The 1,807-nt window shown below is 32.5% G+C and overlaps 1 protein-coding gene across 1 annotated transcript in view; it reads right to left on the bottom strand.

Annotated features, from left to right (window-relative positions):
* Window positions 1–1,286: 1,286 nt before the first annotated feature.
* TRIADDRAFT_62680 (uncharacterized protein) overlaps window positions 1,287–1,807 on the bottom strand; it is a gene marked incomplete at both ends in the record, with an annotated part of 4,382 nt that continues 3,861 nt past the window's right edge. Inside the window, 2 exons of the mRNA XM_002118621.1 lie at window positions 1,287–1,437; window positions 1,526–1,728. Coding sequence (XP_002118657.1) covers window positions 1,287–1,437; window positions 1,526–1,728 — 354 coding nt within the window. The remainder of the gene's footprint in view (window positions 1,438–1,525; window positions 1,729–1,807) is intronic.

Below are 1,807 nucleotides of genomic sequence, written 5' to 3'. Positions count from 1 at the left end.
AACCGTAGAAGCATATTACCGCTGAGTTTCTTTTGTCCATTGATAAAGTGACAATAAGGCAGCCTTGATATGGTGGAAACTTTAAGCTTTACGTTTCTAGACAGGAGTTAATCCAATCGTCATTCGTCTGAAAGTTTAGTTTTCGATGATCTTTAGCGTTCATATCTCCCAAATCCTTTTCACCTTTCCATTGGAATACTTCGTATCGAAAATATTCTATCTTATTTAAGTTTTTAACTGACGATACTTTGTAAAATGTGACATAGTATTTATTTACAGATTGATAGTCATTTAGTAAGGCTCCATAAATTACAATTACACCTAAATATTACCCCAAATTTTCGTGCTCGTTAATCTAACACTCTTTCAACTTATAATTGTAAAAGATTTTGTATACCTACTTTAATCTTTTGGTTCCCATCAATAAGCTAATTTGTATACGCAGAGAGAACTATTTATACTAATAATACGAATTTTCTCTATCTAATATTTGGAATAGTTTTAGCAGATGGATGATTGGGCGTAAGTTAGTGACAGTCTACATGAACATGAATAATAAACTTATATTCATTAGCAGCTCACACGTGATTCGCAGTAATAATTTATGGCTTCCTGAGAGGAATAGAAATAGAATTGCTCAGGGGATAAATCAGTAGAATGAAGTAATTCGTAATAAGCGTAAAAATAGTTTTATTAATTCATTCTATACCAGATATTATATAACAAGTCTCCCGCAATATACAATAAAGTATTCATAAATATCGCTGGATGTTCACGCCATCTCGATTATATCTGAAAGTGTCGCGATAAATACCATCAAGCATCGACTGGCTTGGGTTTTAAACTTGAATTAATAACGTATGATTATGATCTAGCATAATGACTTAATAAAATATAAATAGAATTGGATCCATTAGGCTGTACAGACATGGTATATCAGCGTACAAATCTATTAACTATCACAACGATAGCTGATCCAACTCAATACAAGGGTGCGATAACCATCTATCTTTAATTAAGTAAATTTCAATTTTAAATAGTGCTACAGTTGTCGTATTCAAATTGGTAACGCCATAACTATGCATTCGTATGGTAATAATTCGATACCTAGCCTTGAAACATTTTGGTGTTACATGTCAGCAATGGTATGGGATAACCACAAAGTAGACTTTGGAAACAATTTTTCATTGCAATACCAGTCATTGGAATTTTTGTGTCATCCTACGGTTTGGAACAATTGCTCGTGATACCACGATAATTTGATTTAATCTTTACACTATTAAGAGTTAGGTCGCAATTGTCACAATGTCTCTTAACCAAAACGTGATAGTAATCTCATTAAATCTATTTAGTATCTCAAAGATTTCATCGCGCGGCAAATTTTCCCAGTACATGATATCTTCGATATGGTGTCTTCCATCGAAATATTTGCATAGCCTATAAATATTTTAAGTAATGAAAATTCTAACAAACTATCCAATCGAACGTAAAGATCATGACTGATAGGTTGCGTATGCAACAATACCTGATAAAGAACTGTATTTCTTCCTTTTGCTTCGTGCCCACATATTTCATGATTGTAGCCTTGTGACTGTCAGTTAAGTATGCAAGATTTGGTAACTGCCTAGATAACCTTTCCGCATCTTCTTCACTTAATTTGTTTTCGTATAATTCGAAATTTAATTCTCTAATCTCAAGCTTACATATCAGCAATATATATCGATGTTGCTACAATATACAAGGATACATACCAATATATTAAGAATTACAATATTACCTTCTTTCCTTACTTCGCTTATGTTGCAAA

The sequence above is a fragment of the Trichoplax adhaerens genome, genomic scaffold, assembly GCF_000150275.1.
Source record: "Trichoplax adhaerens TRIADscaffold_306 genomic scaffold, whole genome shotgun sequence".
NCBI lineage: Eukaryota > Metazoa > Placozoa > Uniplacotomia > Trichoplacea > Trichoplacidae > Trichoplax > Trichoplax adhaerens.
Note: the sequence above shows the minus strand (reverse complement) of the source record. Positions and strands in the feature narration are given on the sequence as shown.